This window comes from Brassica napus, chromosome C7 (assembly GCF_020379485.1).
Source record: "Brassica napus cultivar Da-Ae chromosome C7, Da-Ae, whole genome shotgun sequence".
Classification (NCBI taxonomy): Eukaryota; Viridiplantae; Streptophyta; class Magnoliopsida; order Brassicales; family Brassicaceae; genus Brassica; species Brassica napus.
The window spans coordinates 20,784,331-20,802,790 of NC_063450.1; the positions used below are offsets into that span (position 1 = coordinate 20,784,331).

Sequence of the window (18,460 nt, forward strand, 5' to 3'; positions counted from 1 at the left end):
CCCTCTTTATATAGAGAATTAATTTCTAGTTCAGCCCTTCATTAAACTAGAAATTACTTAAGGTATCCACATATAAATATTTCATAACACTTATGCCCAAATCTTTACTTTATTCACAATAGTGACCACTTAAACAGACTAATTAATTAATGGTCATATCACATTTAATCCTTAACATACGTGACTCCACCAAATGATCTTACAAACATTTTTTGAAGTCTACAAATCATTATTAAAAATACATAAAAAATCTAAAACATTGATCTTTTAGAAACAAGTAAGAAGTGATAGAACTATTTAGAAAAATAGGGAGTATATCCTACTGTCACAAACATAACCCATTTCTAGTATTTGCGACTTCAAACTCGCTACTATCTCATAGATTGTATCCATATCGATAAACACACTATAAGGCTAACATCATCACAAGAAACCAGAGCAAAGATGGACTAATGAACAACCTTTGGTTGTTTCAAAGATTCTGGTTTAGTACAGCACCGTTACCAATAGGATCTCTGCAACCTAAAATCATCTGAGGAAAGTCGAGTTACAGAATGACAAGATATTGTGTGATTTTAGTAGATCCTCCTCTAATATTTATCACTTAAGAATAAATCGAAAGCATGTATGATTAAAATTCATCATAAGATTACTTCCTAATTTTTGACAAATTTCGGTTCAGTTTAATAATCTAAACTATTAAAACTGAAGTACATATTGTATTTAACCCTAATTTTTCCTAAATAATTACTATCCTCTTCCACTGACTTTAAATACTAAACCAGCCTAATTAAATTGATTGAATTAACCTTAAATAACATGTTACAAAACTAGTTGAACTTAAAATAACATGTTTCAATTATTGTCTTCTCCAGATTCATGGGTTGTTGGTAGTTGCAAATTATTTTGGAAAAGTTTTCATATTTATGAAGAAATGATTCTTGTTTTTATTAAACACAATGAAGAAATGATTCATCTTTCGTTCTTATATGTAGTTTGGGCATGAATGAGTAGCGCAACAAATGAGTGTTTGTTCTTATCTTTTGAAAGAGTTGACCTTTGTAGATTCCTGTAAAGTATGTCTGATTTTAAATGTTCTTTTATATGTGTAATGTTTAGCTTTATCTACTTAGACTCTTGGGCAGTTCTTACATGCAGTTTGGGCGTGAATGAGTAGCAAAACCTATGAGTTATTTTTCTTATAACTTGAGTTAACATTTTTAGATTCCTCTACAGAATATTGGATTTTAAATAGTTGTTGAGATGTGTAATGTTTGGCTTTAACAGTTTAAGCTCTTGGATAGTTATGTATCACCACATCACATCGATCTCTTTTTTGTTTTGTTGTTTGATATTTGAGGCTTGGTTGTGAATGGATACTTAGCTTGCCTTAATAGTGATATCACTCCAATTACTCAAAAGAATGATTTGTACTCTTTCAAATAAGAGGTCGAGTTGTAGCACTTAGAGCATCTCCAAAAAAGAACTCTATTTTGAAGTTTCCAAAACTCTATATTTGAAGTTTAAAGGTGTTTTTCTCCAAAAGCAAAACTTCAAACTTAACTTCAAAACTATTTGTATTTTATAATATGGTCCTTATATTTGTCAAACTAATTTGAATTCATAAAAATTTTGTAAATAACTAGCGCATATATAAACATATTACAGCAATATTAATTAATAAAATATTATATTAAAATATAAAATTTTAAATAAAATAACTTTATTAATATTAAACTGCTAGCAAAATACCATATTATTCCATAAAGTAATTTTCGTATTACATATATGATCTACTAGTGCATTTCGAAGTAAAAATAGTTCTCCTCATTTTTAATTTGTAGATTAGAGATAAAAATTATTCAAATCAGAAGATATTAATACTTGTAAATACATTAGATCAGAATAAGAAAGTAAAAGAGATACATAAAATATTACTAAAAGACTAACTTTTATCGATGATATTAGTACTAATGAATATAAGAACAAGAAAAAATTGTACGAAAAGACATCATCAACAACAAAACAACAACCATCTTCAATTATACAAAAACAAATTGGACAATATTTGGAAATTTTAAAGGTTCCGGATCAACTTACCTGACTATTAGTGTTGTTGTAATATTTAAATATGTGTAATAGTTATGTCTTCATGTAATTTTTTAAAAGTTTTTTGTTAAGTTTCTTTTGTATATTTTTGTTATCTAAATATTTCAAATCTTCTTTTAAAGTTTTATTTAATTTTATGTGTAAACTTAAATTTTGTAAACAAAACTTAAAATATTTATGAGATATAATTTTTATAAGGATTAAAATAATAAACAAAAAAATTTATGAATTATAAATGTGATGTGTAATTGTAGGGACCAAAATACAAATAAAAATATGAAACTTCAAATTCGAAGTTTTGAGTAGTGAAACTTCAAATATAGAGTTTCACTCCTCAAAACTTCAAATTTGAAGTTTTGAAGTTCATTTTTGGAAAGGAAAAAACTTCATATTTGAAGTTATAGAGTGTCTTTTGGAGATGCTCTTAGGGATCGAATTCACAGGGAGCTAAGACACACAATAGATCTATCTAGTTATGTAGTTAAGCTAGACAAGTAGGTTTAAAAGCAGTAAATAGCAGGGGTGAACAAGTAATTGTTCGATTGATTGATTGGGGGTTTTAAGACAGATATGGAAAGTGTTAGACTTAGGGTTTCTATTCAGACAATCATGATTATAATGATATAGATACTAAGCATGTATGGATATTCTAGAACTCAAACAATAAGAATATTCGATCAACTTTCGAATTTGACACTATCTATCACCGGATCTAGGACCTCATCTGTCGCTTGTTGGTCCTGAGAAAGTGTCGATCGATTCCAACAACGGGGTATCGATCGATACACCTTTCAGCCCGTCGATCGATGCAACTAGTGAGTTGTCGATCGATGAACCTTCCAGGGAGCGTTATCGCGCGGGTTTGACGTGTTCACTAGGTTTAACTAAATCAGCTTTTGCTTGTTTCTAGCAATCTTATCACAAGTTAAACTAATTAGACAGAGAACCAAAATTCCGCTTGCGCCCTACTATCTATAGGCAAGGTCCTAGCTAGATACTCTAGAACACAGGCGTTAAGAACAGTTTAATTGATTCATATCCTAACACTTAGCAATTCTATATTTAGGGCTAATCTCTCATGAATATTTGAACCCTAAATCTAACAAAGAGAACTACTCAGATATGGCTAAGCAATTCATAACAATAAGATATAAAAATTTCATAGATAGAATAGAGTAAAAAATTGGAGTTCCGATCACATATCTCTGAGGAGTTCTTGGATCTTCTCTCCAACCCTAAGACTCTAAGTATTATTTTTGAAAATTAGAAAGTATAGAAAAGCGTGTGTTGCCTAGAATAATGGCAGAGCACATAAATATTAGGTTAAAACTCTTCAGTGGTAATCCGGTAATTCTTATGGGACTTGGGCTTAAAGCCGGCTGGAATCCATTCTGGCTTCTGCGCGCTTCGCTGTCGATCAACAACACAGAGTGTGTGTCGATCGATTATTGCCTTCGCCCATCGATCGCTAGGCTGGTCGATGGTTAGCTACGGGGCTTTATCATTTTATCTCCATAATGCACCAAAATCACAATTTTCCTCCAAATCACTCCAAAACCTGAAAGCATACTAAAAAGACTCCAAAACAACTGATGTATTTAAAAACACCTATATACCATGGCTAAAAATGGGTAAAATCCATGGTATATCAACACCTCCGGACTTACTCTTTTGCTTGTCCTCAAGCAAAACAACAAGCAGTCTCTCTGGAAGCGGTTTGAAAACAGCAGGGACTCACATAATTTAAGAACTTTAGAAATACTTTCTATGCAATATCCTAGTTTAGCAACCAATTCCATTCATCCAGCAACTTAACTAATCATGTCTGACAAACTCATTTACTGACCTCATTTAATACATCTAAATAAAAAGTGTATGCTTTACCCTGGGAGTATCGATCACTGAACAAGTGGAATCAACTTAAACAAGTATCTGGAACTAAAGGTAACCTTTTCCTGGTTCCCTTTCTCTCTTCTCCCTTCTTTGAATCCGATTTTTTTGGGCAAAGTTGTAGGCGAATAGTGGGGTCATCGATATTGTATCTACCCATCGCTTCCAAAAAATGTATGATCATTCCTTTGAATTAGAATAGTGGGGTCATAGGTAACGTACCTACCCCTCTACATCTTAGAAAATCATTTCAATCTTTTGTAAATATATATACATGCCAAAGAGAGGTGGAAGGAAAACCAGGGACACTAAGTCTAATACCTTCCAGACTTACAGGAGGATTCCGATCTAATGAATACCAAGTCCCAAGACAAGAAAGTTAAGCTCAATTAGGTTGGAGGTCAGCTTGGTTCTTTCAAACGTTCTCAGTAAGTGTGAACAATTGGTAGGATGATCCACTTTAGCATCTATACAATCTTCAGTCAGTAAATCTAAGAATGGTGCTAAAGAGTGGTTAGATAAGTAAAGAAAATTGTAAAAATTCATTGTCCCCTTCTTGACTCAATAAAAACTTTTGAAATCTTTTATAAAACTCAGAGTAAACTAATATCAGTAAACCTCCCCCCCCCCAGACTTAAATTACACTGCCCAGTGTGTATTCAGTCGGAGTTTGGTGAAAACATAAATCATAAGGACAATTTGTAACAAGGAGTACGATATACCTGAGCGCGGATGTTGCTGTCGATTGATACATGGAAGTGTCTATCGATCGTTTCTGGTGTTGTGATGTCGATTGGGTCTCATCAGTCGATGGCAAGTAACGGCTCCATGGTTCTCTTTTTGGTTTTTTCTGGTTTTTCGATTTTTTTTGTTGTTTATTTAGACCTGAAATAAAGGTAAAAACGAAAATAAATAACTAGTATAAATTAAAACTATAAGAAGTTACCTAGTAGTGGGATGCCTCCCACTCAACGCTTTGTTATAGTCATTTAGCTTGACTTTTGAGGTTGTTTGTGTCTAGTAATGATCAAATTGACCACTTGGTTGTACGCAAGTGTCCACTTCGTCTTTGATCATCTGGAACCAAGTGCCAATGAAGTTTCTTATGGCCTCATCTCCTCTGGTCCACTGATTCTTTAATCTTTCCCTAGCAACCCCACTTGCATTCATCCTATGCTGAAGATTCCCAATGCTGCGATGTTGAATTCCAAGTCTGGCATATGTGGATTCTGAGATGTCCTTCGGCTCTTGGTAGACATCTTATTTCCGCAAGTCTTGAGAGAAAGTGATCTCATCAAGCAAATCCTGTAGTGACTTCTCGGTATCCAGATTGTTTTGTAATGCTGCATAGTCGCCGTCGATCGATGGTTGATTCCTTCTCTCGATCGATGGTGACGGTTCTGCTTGAGAATCGAGTTGTCTCTGAATCGTGTCCATCTCCTGTCTCAAAGCGTCCAAGCGTGTGGTCAAGAAATCTACACTATCACGTAATGGGTAGTACAGACCATCAAGCCGACAGGTGAATTATTGTAGCCTATCTTCGAATGATGTGAGTCGAGTGTCGATCGATGCTTGGATGTGGGCGTCGATCGATGTTTGAGCGTGAGCGGATCAATGTTGATCTTCCTGCACCAACTAAATGTTGTTTCTGAAGCATGGTTATGTCTTGCTTTATCTCATCCGTGCGTGTAGTTAACCAGTTGATAATGTTGTCGGACGGGTAGTAGATGTCATCGAGCCTCTTCGAATGATAATCATATGAAGTTCTGATGGCTCTGTAGATCTCTGCTACTAACTCGTCAATTTCTGCTTTGTTGTAGATTTCTTGCTCTGGCACGGACGGTATATATGCCTTTGTGTTCTCCCAACGAGGTTTCCTCTTCCTGTTCGGTTGAAGTGTGCTTCGTGTGGATTCGAACTGACCATCGATCGATGGTGCTGTTGCATCATCGATCGATGGTGGATCCTCTGATCTTTTCTTCGGAATGAAGAAGTTACTGCATCCATTCATGAGGAATGGTTTCAGCTATGTCCTCCTTGGATATGTGGAGAATGTGTCCATCCATTGCTCTTGCTTGGCCTTCTGGATCACCCAAAATACCAAATTCATCCAGATTTAGATAACCATAATATATATTATCTTTGACTTGTACCTCAAGATTTGGTGTTTGACGATCGTCAATCGATGGCTTGATGTCGCTGTAGATCGATGTTGACGTCGCAGATGCAAGCGATGTAGGGAGAAGTCCTCTTGTAACACCCCCGAACCGTTTTAGACATCGGTCAGTCAACCGGGCAACAATCAAACAAGAACATGCCCGAACGACCTTTCTCTGCCAAGTCCGGAAGTGTTACGACGGGTTGAGAATAGACGTTCCAAGTCACAAAACATAATTCTGTAACCCAGAGTATCCATTCAAAACTCGTGTCCTCTAATCTTTGGCCCGAGGCTTTACAACCCGTACCGAATCATAGAGTTGTGTTAGGTTGGAATAACCTAATATCAGATTCAACACGTCGCGAATATAAAACATACTTTATTTCATATATATAAAACATGAAGTTCACAAGCCCAAAATATTATACATAAGGTCCATGGACGCAGCCGAAAGTAAAACATACATTCATATATCTTGAAAACGAGTCTTTAGCAAAAGATGTCCAATCTACACCAGCTCCTACAGTTCCGCGAGCGCTATGGTCCTTTCTACTGGTCACATGCAAAAGGATGTGAGGAATGAGTGAACTAGTTTCACTCAGTGAGCCAGGGTTCCCTATCTAACATATACAACTACCCGTCAATCTAAACCCCACCCCAAACACAAGCAAGACGAGTAGTTCAACAACCATATTCAAAGCTTAAATGATTAAGTAGTAAACAATTAAACCATAATAAATTAAAACACTCTTTATGAGTGTCACATCAATCAACCATATATATATATATACTCCTAGGGCCCAACAGAATCATTCTTCCTCCACATAAGGGACACCGGCAATCCCTTCACTATTACACCACACAGGCGTAGGCGCTAGGGAATCGCCCGGTCATGGTCCTCAATCGGAATCGCCGTGCCCCGGTCCTCTATCGGACTCGCCGGGGGCTGTCACATCCACGTGTGACACTCGGCCTTGGTGATCAAGCCAAGTTAAACCGAGCCCACCACTTTCTGGACCACGAACGGCTTAGTGGTACCATTTGAGGAAGCAATGACCTGCAAACTACTACTAGAACCACCACGAGGTTCTCACACAACTGTACCAACACGAGGTACACACCATAACAACATATAATAATCACACAATCACAATAATCCGGGTGCTTAGACTAGTCTTGCTATCCACTTAGCCAAGATATTGTCTCAAGCCTCAGATCCACAAACTGACACCTAGACCGGTCCGGCTATCCTAGCTCGGAAGCCGTCTTCAATGTCAGGAACCTGCATTAAAAATTCGTTAACAATCAATTAACTGTGACTCACAGTGATTAACCGATGTGGCTTGACTTTCTGATTTGGATGTTGACCAAACCCTTTTTATTCCATCCAAACTTTGTCTTGGTACCGTGATGTTAATCCCCAAAACACAACCTCAATGTCTTGAATGAACTGGTCTGGACAGATCAGAACTTGGAAAGAACCTTCTTTCTCTTCTGGACAGTCTTTCAGAACTTCCCGGCAGTTTATTGGTCTTCGAAAATGTCTATACTTCTAAAGCATCTCACTTCTTTCTGTCTCTCTCTCTCTCTCTCTCTATGCCACGTTTTGGAGTGTCCTTGGTGTGTCTGAATGAGCAAAAATGAACCAAGGTATCTTGGTATATATAGAAGTTGCCGGCCAATAACAATGAGCCACCCGATCGCATGTGTGTCGTCCTGCATGCTTCCGGTCGCATACGTGGCGACACATGGGCGTCCACATGCCATGTTGCATGCTCTCTAGCCATGCCAGAAGACACCTCCACATCCACTTGCCCTTCAGCATGTTTGGTGTTCATGCATCGCGACACACGGGCCTCTGCATGACGGTTCGCATGCGCAGATCGCAGGTACTGCAACACCAAGTGCTTCTGTGTGTCAAGCTGCATGGAACTGCTTCATGCACGTTTACACCTCCTTCTTGTGTTGACACTCAGCAGGTTAAATGGTTGACACCACGTCCTGATCCCTTAGATCAAGCCACCTCGAGGTTCTCACACAACAGTACCAACACGAGGTACACACCATAACAACATATAATAATCACACAATCACAATAATCAGGGTGCTTAGACTAGTCTTGCTATCCACTTAGCCAAGACATCGTCTCAAGCCTCAGATCCACAAACTGACACCTAGACCAGTCCGGCTATCCTAGCTCGGAAGCCGTCTCCGATGTCAGGAACCTGCATTAAAAATTCATTAACAATCAATTAACTGTGACTCACAGTGATTAACCGATGTGGTTTGACTTTCTGATTCCGGATGTTGACCTAACCTTTTTTATTCCCTCCAAATCTTTGTCTTGGTACCGTGATGTTAATCCCCAAAACCCAACCTCAATGTCTTGAATGAACTGGTCTGGACAGATCAGAACTTGGAAAGAACCTTCTTTCTCTTCTGGACAGTCTTTCGGAACTTCCCGGCAGTTTATCGGTCTTCGAAAATGTCTATACTTCTAAAGCATCTCAATCCTTTCTCTCTCTCTCTCTAAGCCACGTTTTTTAGTGTCCTTGGTGTGTCTGAATGAGCAAAAATGAACCAAGGTAGCTGGGTATATATAGAAGTTGCCGGCCAATAAGAATGAGCCACCCGATCGCATGTGTGTCATCCTGCATGCTTCTGGTCGCATGCGTGGCGACACATGGGCATCCACATGCCATGTTTCATGCTCTCTAGCCATGCCAGAAGACACCTCCATGTCCACTTGCCCTTCAGCATGTTTGGTGTTCATGCATCGCGACACACGGGCCTCTGCATGTCGGTTCGCATGGGCAGATCGCAGGTACTGCGACACCATGTGCTTCTGTGTGTCAAGCTGCATGGAACTGCTTCATGCACGTCTACACCTCCTTCTTGTGTTGACACTCAGCAGGTTAAATGGTTGACACCACGTCCTGATCCCTTAGATCAAGCCACCTCGAGCTTCTCGGTCGATTTGCGCGATTTCGGCCCTTCTGGTGAATTTTCGTCCAGCGATCAATCCCGAATATTTTTCCGCTCCTGTTCTGATGAGCTAAATATTTTTAATAAACTCCAGACTAACCTTAACTTTGAGGATAAAAATTTTCCTAGCGTTCGGTTTCCCCGAGAAATTCCATAAAAACGAAATCAGGGTTTTTTTTTTTTTTTTTTTTTTTTTTTTTAAGACGGGGTATTACATCCTCCTCCCCTTATTAGAATTCGTCCCCGAATTCTCTATGGATCCGGTGATCCCCCTTCTTCCATTACTACATCTTCATGGAAGAACTCTGGATGCAACGCTTTGAATCTTGGTTCATCCTCCCAGGTCACAACTACACGGTTCCGCTTACCCCAGAAAACTTGGACTTGAGAAATATCTCGATTCTTCAATCTTCGTATCCGACGTTCACCTATTCGAATTGGTACCTCTGGATAAGTGAGGATTGTTTGCAGATTTTCGATTTTCTCTGTCTCAATAGCGTTGGGATCATGAACATGTTTCCGCAGCATTGATACGTGAAATACCCGATGTATTTGCATCTCTTCAGGTAGGTTGAGGCGGTAAGCAACATCTCCGATTCGTCCTTCAATCTGGTAAGGCCAAATGAATCTAACAGCTAGTTTCCCGACCTTCCCGAATCTCTTCTTTCCTTTCTGACCTGACACTTTCAGATAAACCCAATCACCAATATTAAACACCACTTCTCGCCTTGATTGATCGGCGTACTTCTTTTGTCTATCCTGCGCTTTCTTCATATTGGTTTGAATGATCTCCAACTTTTTTCATTGTCTCTTCTACAATTCCGGGTCCAAACTCTCTTCTTTCTCCAACTTCGGTCCAGCATAAAGGTGTTTTGCATGGCCTCCCATAAAGCGCCTCATATGGCGCCATACCTATGCTAGAGTGAAAGCTGTTGTTGTAGGAGAATTCGACTAATGGTAAATTATTTTCCTAGCTTCCCGCCCAATCCAATATACACATCCGCATCATATCCTCTATGGTGCGAATGGTTCTTTCGGTTTGGCCATCCGTCTCGGGATGATACACGATGCTTATGAATAACTTAGTTCCCACTGCTTCTTGTAACGCCTTCCAAAAATTTGAGGTGAATCTAGGATCTCGATCGGAGACTATATTTGTTGGCACACCATGCAACCTCAAAATTTGGTCCACATACATCTCTGCCAATACTTCTACCTTATCAGTTTCCTTCATCGGTAACAAGTACGCCACCTTCGTAAGCCTGTCGACAATCACCCATATTGCGTTATTTGATCTACCTCGAGCCGGGGTAACCCAGTGATGAAATCCATGGATATGGAATCCCATTTCCACTGAGGTACTGGTAAGCTTTGTAACAATCCTCCTGGAATCTGATGCTCGACTTTGACTTGTTGACAAGTTTGACATTGAGCCACCCATCGTGCCACTAATTTCTTCATTCCTGGCCAATGATAATACCTTCGGATATCTCGATACATTTTCGTACTCCCGGGGTGGATACTGAGTAACGAATGATGCGCCGACTTCAAAATCTCATCTCGTAGCCCTTCTCCTTGTGGTACTGAAATTCTCCCATTAAGTAATAGTGTACCATCTGACGCCATATGATAGCCACTTGGGTTTGGACCTTCTTGACACTTGACTTCCTCAATAATTCTCTTTAACTTTTCATCACGTTGTTGCTCCTGTCTGATCCGTGCGAGTAAACCGCCTGGTTTACTGCATGCATGCCTAATGCCTCACTTGGCTCTCCTTCAATTGCCCATAAAGTCATCAACTTAAGTTCATTCGATAACGCTTCCACTTCCTTTCCAACATCGGACGCCAACTTTCTACGACTTAGTGCATCTGCGACTACATTAGCTTTGCCTGGATGATATTGAATCTTCAGGTCGTAATCCGCCACAAACTCCATCCATCGCCTTTGTCGGAGGTTCAGATCAAGCTGCGTGAACAAATACTTGAGACTCTTATGATCTGTGAATACTTCCACGACTTCTCCATATAAGTAGGATCTCCAAATCCTTAACGCAAACACCACTGCCGCCATTTCTAAGTCGTGTGTTGGGTAGTTCTCTTCATGTTTCCTGAGTTGCCTTGATGCATAAGCAATTACTTTGCCTTCCTGCATCAACACACAACCCAACCCAACCCTAGAAGCATCTGCGTACACAGTGTAAGGTTTACCTTGTTCAGGTAATGCCAATACCGGTGTTGTGGTCAAAGCTTTCTTCAGTCTCTGAAATGCTTCCTCCGTTTCTTTTCCCCAAATGAACGGAACTCCTTTTCCAGTCAACTTCGTCAGGGGCTTAGCGATCGAAGAAAAGTTCTTGACGAACTTTCGATAATACCCGGCTAACCCGAGGAAACTTCTTACCTCGGTTACCGTTGATGGCCTTTGCCATTCCTCGATGGCTTTCACCTTTTCCGAATCTACGGAAACTCCTTCTCCAGACACTCGGTGCACCAAGAACCCGATCTCTCTTTTCCAGAAAGAACACTTGCTGAACTTGGCATACAGCTTCTGGTTTCTTAACCGTTCCAATACTAGCTTCAAGTGTGCTTTGTGCTCTACCTCTGTCTTGGAATATATTAAAATGTCATCGATGAAAATTATCACGAACTTGTCGAGATAATCGTGGAAGACTTCATTCATCAATCTCATGAAGGCCGCCGGTGCGCTAGTAAGGCCAAAAGGCATTACTACGAACTCGTATTGTCCATAACGAGTTCTAAACGCAGTCTTCATGACATCACCTTCTGAAATTGGAATCTGATGATAACCCGACGCCAAATCGATCTTTGAAAACCAACTTGCTCCCCTTAGCTGATCCAACAACTCGTCAATCCTCGGAAGAGGATACTTATCTTTGATGGTGATATTGTTGATTCCTCGATAATCAGCCGCATGCTACCATCCTTCTTCTTGACAAATAAGACCGGAGCTCCCCATGGTGAAGAGCTAGGGCTTATGAAACCTTTCTCCATTAAATCTTCAAGCTGTTTCTTCAACTCTGCTAACTCTGCAGGTGCCATGCGGTAGGGAGTCTTTCCTATCGGCTTCGCTTCAGGTTCCAAGTTAATTGTGAAAGAGTTACTCCGAGATGGAGGTAACTCTTTCAACGCTGCAAACACATCCTCGAACTCTTGTACTACCGCAATATCCGTAATTCCAACTCCATTGCTTGCGGGTCCTTCACTAGTAGTTACTGTTATCAGATACGCTTCTCCATCCTTAAACAAATCTTCCACTCTCAAGGCAGCTACTAAAGACACAGACTTGCTTGGACTGATCCCGTAGAACACTACTTGTCGTTGCCCGTTCTCCTTGAACAAAATACGACCTTTTCCACAATCTGATTGTGCCCGATAGCCTGATAACCAATTCATGCCCAAGATAACTTCATATCCTTTTAAGGGCACCACCAACAAATTTGCCAAGAACATCTTCTTGCAAATGACTAACGGAACTCTTTTGAGGCATTCTTTTGCTTGGAGGGTTTGGTCTCCGGGAGTCATTACAACCACATCCATCCTGTCAATCACAAATGATCCCATAAACTCGGCAGCTACCTCAGGGGTCACAAAACTATGTGTTGCCCCGGAGTCGAACAATACATGTGTGGGACGCCCCGCAACATGTAAAGTTCCTGCCACAACATCAATATATATCAACAACATAATAAATATCCAATAGAAATTAACCAATCCATCACAAGCAATCACACAACACAAAGTCAAATTAGTAAGGTTAAAGAACCCAAATACCTGTGATGGGAGCCTTAGATGGGCCTGGAGGGTTAGTATCCTCTAGTTCTAAAGCGTAAACTCTACCTCCTATAGCTTGCCTTTTTGGCGCTGGTGCGATTGCAGGTAGAGCTGGAGGAGGATGGACAGTGATTGGCGTAGCTGGGATAGGACGGTTGACGCTGCACTGGGTAGAGATGTGCCCTTTCTTTCCACCCGTGAAACATGTAGGATTGTAGGAGTTTGACTGAAAGGATCCAGGTTTCTTCCCGTAGCATTCACTTGACTTATGGTCTATCTTGCCACAGTTAAAGCATTTCCCTGTGAACAGAGATCGTCGACTTGGCCCTCCCGATTCCTTTTCCTTATCTTTACCCTTAAAAGATCTTTGGTTTCCACCATACTTTCCTTCTTGATGCTGCTTGGATTTCTTAGTTGCCGCCTTCTCAGCTTCCAATCCAATCTCCACATTCACAGCCTTTTCCACTAGCTCGGTGAGACTCTCATAGTTCCCTACTGCCAGTCTATTTTCTAACTCTGGTTTTAGACCAAACATAAAGTTAGATATCATGGTTTCTTCATCATCTTGTCCTTGCAGCACATGTCGTCACAGTCGCATGAACTCAGATTCATATTCTCTAACTGTCTTGTCTCCTTGTACTAGGTTAGAAAACTGACGTTGAAGCCTTCGCTTGGACTCCGGGGTGAAATACTTGCGTTCAAATTCTTTTTTGAATGCCGCCCAAGTGGTGACCAGATGTCCTACTTGGCGATCCCTACTCTCCCACCATTCTGCCGCGTCTTTGTCTAAGTAACACACCGCCATCTTCTTTTTAGACTCCTCGGAACACGTCAGGGTCTCAAAAATTTTCTCCATAGTTTGAAGCCACTGGTTCGCTTCAAATGGATCTGTCCCTCCTTCAAAATGTGGTGTCGTCATATTCTTCATGGCAGTTATCAACGGTAATATCGGTGTAGCCACTGTAGGTTGTGGTGGCATGAGTGGTTGAGGCTGCACTTGAGGTTGTTGTAGTGACCTTGCTATCACGTCATGAAGCATCTTCAAAGTGTGCTCCATTCCTTCTCCTTTTAGTGGTTGATCATGAACTTCTGGTTCAATAGGGTTGTTCCGACTTATTGGTCTTGGTCCCTGGACACTTGACTCGCTATCATCTGTTTCTAGTCTTCCCCTTAACGTACGGTTTGGTGGAAAGTTTTCTTCTGGTAGTATCTCTTGATCATGTCCAAACAGATTGTTGTTTCTTCCTACATTTTCTTCACTGGATCCTTGGTTGGTGTGCGCCAGTGTTTGCACCCTTCCCTCGGATTCATATCCCAGTCCTCTTCTTCTTGAGACTCTTTCTGTACCCAACATCCAATCATGTCCTCCTTCACTCCTTCCCCTTCTTGCCATCTGCAATCCACAAATAGGAAATTTCCTATTAAGAATACTAATTAAAACGGAACTCTGCTGGTTTCCTAACACATCTTTTGCGACACATTTGACTCGATAAAAACACGGAAAGTACGTGATTGACCGCATGATCTAAACCATGCTCTGATACCACCTCTGTAACACCCCCGAACCGTTTTAGACATCGGTCAGTCAACCGGGCAACAATCAAACAAGAACATGCCCGAACGACCTTCCTCTGCCAAGTCCGGAAGTGTTACGACGGGTTGAGAATAGACGTTCCAAGTCACAAAACATAATTCTATAACCCAGAGTATCCATTCAAAACTCGTGTCCTCTAATCTTTGGTCCGAGGCTTTGCAACTCGTACCGAATCATAGAGTTGTGTTAGGTTGGACTAACCTAATATCAGATTCAACACGTCGCGAATATAAAACATACTTTATTTCATATATATAAAACATGAAGTTCACAAGCCCAAAATATTATACATAGGGTCCATGGACGCAGCCGAAAGTAAAACATACATTCATATATCTTGAAAACGAGTCTTTAGCAAAAGATGTCCAATCTACACCAGCTCCTACAGTTCCGCGAGCGCTATGGTCCTTTCTACTGGTCACCTGCAAAAGGATGTGAGGAATGAGTGAACTAGTTTCACTCAGTGAGCCAGGGTTCCCTATCTAACATATACAACTACCCATCATTCTAAACCCCACCCCAAACACAAGCAAGACGAGTAGTTCAACAACCATATTCAAAGCTTAAATGATTAAGCAGTAAACAATTAAACCATAATAAAATAAAACACTCTTTGAGTGTCACATCAATCAACCATATATATATATACTCCTAGGGCCCAACAGAATCATTCTTCCTCCACATAAGGGACACCGGCAATCCCTTCACTATTACACCACACAGGCGTAGGCGCTCGGGAATCGCCCGGTCACGGTTCTCAATCGGAATTGCCGTGCCCCGGTCCTCTATCGGACTCGCCGGGGGCTGTCACATCCACGTGTGACACTCGGCCTTGGTGATCAAGCCAAGTTAAACCGAGCCCACCACTTTCTGGACCACGAACGGCTTAGTGGTACCATTTGAGGAAGCAATGACTTGCAAACTACTACTAGAACCACCACGAGGTTCTCACACAACAATACCAACACGAGGTACACACCATAACAACATATAATAATCACACAATCACAATAATCAGGGTGCTTAGACTAGTCTTGCTATCCACTTAGCCAAGACATCGTCTCAAGCCTCAGATCCACAAACTGACACCTAGACCAGTCCGGCTATCCTAGCTCGGAAGCCGTCTCCGATGTCAGGAACCTGCATTAAAAATTCATTAACAATCAATTAACTGTGACTCACAGTGATTAGCCGATGTGGTTTGACTTTCTGATTCCGGATGTTGACCTAACCTTTTTTATTCCCTCCAAATCTTTGTCTTGGTACCGTGATGTTAATCCCCAAAACCCAACCTCAATGTCTTGAATGAACTGGTCTGGACAGATCAGAACTTGGAAAGAACCTTCTTTCTCTTCTGGACAGTCTTTCGGAACTTCCCGGCAGTTTATCGGTCTTCGAAAATGTCTATACTTCTAAAGCATCTCAATCCTTTCTCTCTCTCTCTCTAAGCCACGTTTTTTAGTGTCCTTGGTGTGTCTGAATGAGCAAAAATGAACCAAGGTAGCTGGGTATATATAGAAGTTGCCGGCCAATAAGAATGAGCCACCCGATCGCATGTGTGTCATCCTGCATGCTTCCGGTCGCATGCGTGGCGACACATGGGCGTCCACATGCCATGTTTCATGCTCTCTAGCCATGCCAGAAGACACCTCCATGTCCACTTGCCCTTCAGCATGTTTGGTGTTCATGCATCGCGACACACGGGCCTCTGCATGTCGGTTCGCATGGGCAGATCGCAGGTACTGCGACACCACGTGCTTCTGTGTGTCAAGCTGCATGGAACTGCTTCATGCACGTCTACACCTCCTTCTTGTGTTGACACTCATCAGGTTAAATGGTTGACACCACGTCCTGATCCCTTAGATCAAGCCACCTCGAGCTTCTCGGTCGATTTGCGCGATTTCGGCCCTTCTGGTGAATTTTCGTCCAGCGATCAATCCCGAATATTTTTCCGCCCCTGTTCTTATGAGCTAAATATTTTTAATAGACTCCAGACTAACCTTAACTTTGAGGATAAAAATTTCCCTAGACTTCGGCTTCCCCGAGAAATTCCATAAAAACGAAATCAGGTTTTTTTTTTTTTTTTTTTTTAAGACGGGGTATTACACCTCTGTCATCCATGGCAAGACCACGGTACTCAATGTTCTTCTCTCTGTGGTAGTCGTCGTCATATTCATCAGATTGCATCTCAGGTAATGCAGTGTATACTGCAAAGCTCTCATGATGTCTCTCGTCTGCCCAATTGCCAATAGAATAGTCGTCTTGTCTGCTGATCGTGTCACCATGATGGTAATCAATCGATGTCTGAGGCTGGGTAGATACGACAAAGTGCAGATATTAGTGTTCTGGTAAGGCGAAAGTCTCATTCGCAGGACTACTATCGATAAATGCTCCGGGATGGTTGTCGATCGATGGATGAATGTCACTGTCCATCGATGGCGGAGTCCTGCTATCGATTGATCATGAATACTCTGTCTCGTATTCATCCTCAAAATCGCAGTAGCAAGCTGCTATGAATCCTGAATCAAATCCAGTGTTGGATATATGTGGCTTGACAATTCTGACTGGACCATAGTAGACATCCGAATTTATCAGTGTTAGACATAACTGATTGGTCGGCATGTTGCAAACTGCTCCTACAGTAGCAATGAAGGCTCTCCCAAGTAGTAGAGAAGGACTCATGTTCTGCTTGTTTTCGAAGACATGGAAGTCAACTGGAACTAGTGCATTACCAATTTGCACCTCAAGGTTTCTGATGATTCCTCATGAGTTCCTCGTATAATAATCCACAAAAGTGAATGAATCCTCTGAAGATTTGATCTTCAGACCCAGATAGTCTGCTATCGCCTTGGGTAATATGCTGACTGATGAATTGACACATAGAAACTCAATGCCCTTCAACAAACATGGCACTGCAAATTTTTCAGGATCACTCTTATTCTTTAGTGTAATCCTCTGCTTCATCTTCTCTCTGATCTGATTGAAGATCCTATGTATGTCCTGCTTAGTTTCCTTGGTCTCTCCGAAGAAAATCTACAACTTGTGGGTAAAGTAAGCCTCCTCAAACGACATGTCCAAGGGAATCCCGAGAACTCTCTTAGTGAAGCTATCCATCTCCTTCTCATTGACTCCCTCTTGAGATGCTTAGGAACCGTTTCCTTTCTTCTCCTCAAGGTTCTCCTTTCAAAAGTCTGTTCAACTTTCATATGCTCTGGTGCATCATATGGATGTTGATCGAAGTGGTATGCAATATGTTCTGAATGTTGAGATGGGTTTCTGAGTGCATTCAGGCGTGCTACATCTATATTTGGTAACTGCACTCTGCAGGACAGAGGTGGTCATCGATCGACGCTGGGTGAGTTGTGTCGATCATTGGTCAAGTCTGGATGTCGATCGGCAGCTGGCTCTTGGTGTCGATCGATGCCCGACCTTTTGATGCGTAAAGGTTTGGGTGGATGAGGGTGTTTAGCTGTGAACTCCTCGTGAGTCAGAATTCTCACGATCGCGTATGATGCAACTTCCTCTGTCGATCGATGTCAAGAACCTGATGTTGATCGATGTTTGTCCATCTCCGTCGGTCGATGTTCGTAGTTTGGCATCGGTCGATGTTCGTAGTTTGGTGCCGGTCGACACCAATGTAAACCGCCAAAACTCATGGAGCTTTCAAACTGTAAATCTCCCTCTAGAAGCTTCTCCTCCTTAACCACTTGCCAGAAATCATCATCCATGATGGCATTCACGTGGTGTTTCAATGATTCATCATCTTTACCTTTCATGAAGGCCTCATGCCTTTTAATAGTGTCTCATGTTTGAACCACTTGTGTCTCCAGCTTCCTCACATGTGTGTTCAAAGACTCAAACTTTGAGTTCAGCTATGTGTAGACATCATCTATCTTTCCATTTAAGTTCACCATCAACTTTGGCTGGCCCTCAA

The 18,460-nt window shown here is 41.2% G+C and overlaps 1 protein-coding gene across 1 annotated transcript; it reads right to left on the bottom strand.

Annotated features, from left to right (window-relative positions):
- Positions 1-9,394: 9,394 nt before the first annotated feature.
- LOC125590480 lies at positions 9,395-9,916 on the bottom strand. The gene has a single exon (XM_048764059.1). It carries the CDS (start codon positions 9,914-9,916, stop codon positions 9,395-9,397), a length of 522 nt encoding a protein of 173 aa, XP_048620016.1.
- Positions 9,917-18,460: the final 8,544 nt, after the last annotated feature.

Bases quoted from the DNA above. Each gene is read 5' to 3' on its own strand.
- LOC125590480 (XM_048764059.1), bottom strand. From the start codon at position 9,916: ATGAAGAAAGCGCAGGATAGACAAAAGAAGTACGCCGATCAATCAAGG.